Here is a 2,351-nt window from a genome sequence, read left to right on the forward strand (position 1 = left end):
GTCAGGGCCCGGGCGGGGCGCGACCCACCGACCACGGTGCCTGCGGCTCCCTCACAGCCGGGGCGACCTCGCCCTACGCTCTGGGTCCCTGTGGCCCCGACTTCTTCGCTCTGGTCTTATCTGTGCCTGTCCTGTCCCCAAGTGTCACCTCCCTTTCCCACCAGTATCTGGCCGTGCTCGAGCTCCTCCAGTCTTGAAGAAAACGACATAACTTAACCTTTACTCTCGCTGTCTTTTCCCTCCTCGGCTTCTCGGACGGAAGATGGTGGGTGTCCATCCGCCCTGAGCCTTGTGACCCTCGCCAGGGCCCCTCTGTCCTCTCCAGGAGTTCGAAATCACAGCTCCTTCCTTGACACCCTCGCACCCCTTCCTTCTCTTGGCCTCCCTCGTCCTCCCCGCCCAGCCCTTAGTGCTCAGAGCTGCACCCCTCCCCAAACGCTCTCCCTGCGTGAGCTTGTCCTTGCTGTGACCTTCGAGCAACATCTCCATCCCGATACCTAAATTTAGGTCCCTAGACCGGAAGTCCCCTTCCCGACATTGAGACTGTACTCATGTATCTAACAGCCTGGCAGCTGCCACCTTCCTTCCCACTTCAGTATCTGGCATCCAGGTACCCAGTCCCCCAAGCCGGACCCACCCAATTCCCTTGTCTCCTACACCCACCCAGGCCCCGGTCCCATCCATTCGACCTTCCTAACAGTCCTGATTCAAGCCCATCTCCTCTTTCCTCATAGTCGTCCAACTCCAAGTATGTCTGGCCCACATACCCGCAGCCTGGCATGGAAACTGCAGCGGCTACATGGCTCCCCACTGGACCCCTGCGGTCAACTCCCTACACCGCCGCTAGGACAAGTTTTGAAATTCACAGACTGAACCATGTCACCCTCACCCCCTCTTTCAAATCCCTCCTGTGGCTTGCTGTCACACACAGGACACAAACGTGACCTCGTCACCACAGCCTCCGGGGCCTGATGACCTTTCTCTGGCCACAACCGGCCTTTGCTCTCGCGCGCCACGGAGCTCCGTCCTCCCTGCCTCGGGCCCTGCTGGATTTAGGGAACCCCTCTCGGCTTTAACTTTTTATTGAAGTCTTTTCCTGCTTCTTCGTGGTCTCTCCCAGTTATCCACATGGCTCATTTCTTTACTTCGTTCAGGTCTGGCTCAAATGTCACCTCCTCTGACTGGCTCTGACTCTCCAACCCGTAACTTCCTCTCCCGTTTTCTCCACAGTATTTCCTCCACCTGGCAGTCTACGTTTATTTGTTCATTTGATGATCTCTTATCCCTCACTAAAATGTAAGCTCCATGAAGAAAACAAGTGTTTTGTTCACTGCTGTAGCCCCAGAAGAGCACTTGAAATACAGCACATGCTCAGCAAATACTTGCCTAATTTAAAAAAGAGATGAATGGACCCTCTGGAAATGCATCTCAACTCTGCTCACGTCCCCTTTCTAAAACCCTTTGCAGGCTCTCCACTGCCCACCACCCACCTCACCTGAGCACCCAGGTAAGTAACCTCCATGTGCCTGCCCCTCTGGCTCCACAACCTCTACACCTGCCTGCACCCCCTCCAGGAGGACGTCCACCTCCTGCCCAGGCCAGGAGGCTCCGGCACATGCAGGCGCTGGGTGGCAGTACCTGGGTGTCTGCCGGGGGCTCATCCGTGCTGGCGCGGCTGCTGTTGAGGTATCTGAGCTTGTCCTTCTTATCGATGGTGTAGAAGCCCTCGCTGCGGGCACAGCCCGTCACGTGCTCACGGATGCCATCATCCCGTTTCTTTTTCTTAGCTGAAGAGAGGCTGGTGGGTGGGTGTGGGTCAAGGGCCACTTGGACACTGATGGCAAGCCCTTCCTGGTCACTCAGGAGACCCGTCCCACCAGCCCAGCCTCTCCACCCTCAGACCAGTCTCTAAGAGGCTACGACATCCAGCTTCACTGCCCACCCCCACGCCACCGACTGCACAGACGGCCGGAACTGTCGGGGTGCCTCGTCGCATGGCCCTGGGTGTGTTTCTTATCCACTTTCTGCAAGCTGGAGTAATAATGATGCCTCCTGAATGATTACATATACCTAGGGCACTTAGCAGAGTTCCTGTCATAAAGTAAGTGCTTAATACGTCTGTCTAGTACAGGCATGATGAGGGCTCCAACCTCAAAATGCTGTAAATACAATTGACTATGATGACTGCATCATGGTCAGGAGCCCTGATTTGCCTGGGTTAAAATCTCAGCTCTGCTACTTCGTATGTGACTTTGGGCAGGTCGCTGAACTTTTCTGAGCCTTGGTTTCTACATATGTAAAATAGGAATAATAGCCCAATCTCGCTGGGCTGTTGAGAAGGTTAAATTAGG

At 55.3% G+C, this 2,351-nt stretch overlaps 1 protein-coding gene across 1 annotated transcript in view; it reads right to left on the bottom strand.

Moving 5' to 3' along the window:
• The window catches only part of SETD1B (SET domain containing 1B), a 26,403-nt gene that overhangs the window by 4,880 nt on the left and 19,172 nt on the right, over nt 1–2,351 (bottom strand). The window contains 2 exon segments of the mRNA XM_025045504.1: nt 504–511; nt 1,639–1,805. Coding sequence (XP_024901272.1) covers nt 504–511; nt 1,639–1,805 — 175 coding nt within the window.

The sequence above is a fragment of the Pteropus alecto genome, unplaced genomic scaffold (assembly GCF_000325575.1).
Source record: "Pteropus alecto unplaced genomic scaffold, ASM32557v1 scaffold213, whole genome shotgun sequence".
NCBI classification, from domain to species: Eukaryota; Metazoa; Chordata; class Mammalia; order Chiroptera; family Pteropodidae; genus Pteropus; species Pteropus alecto.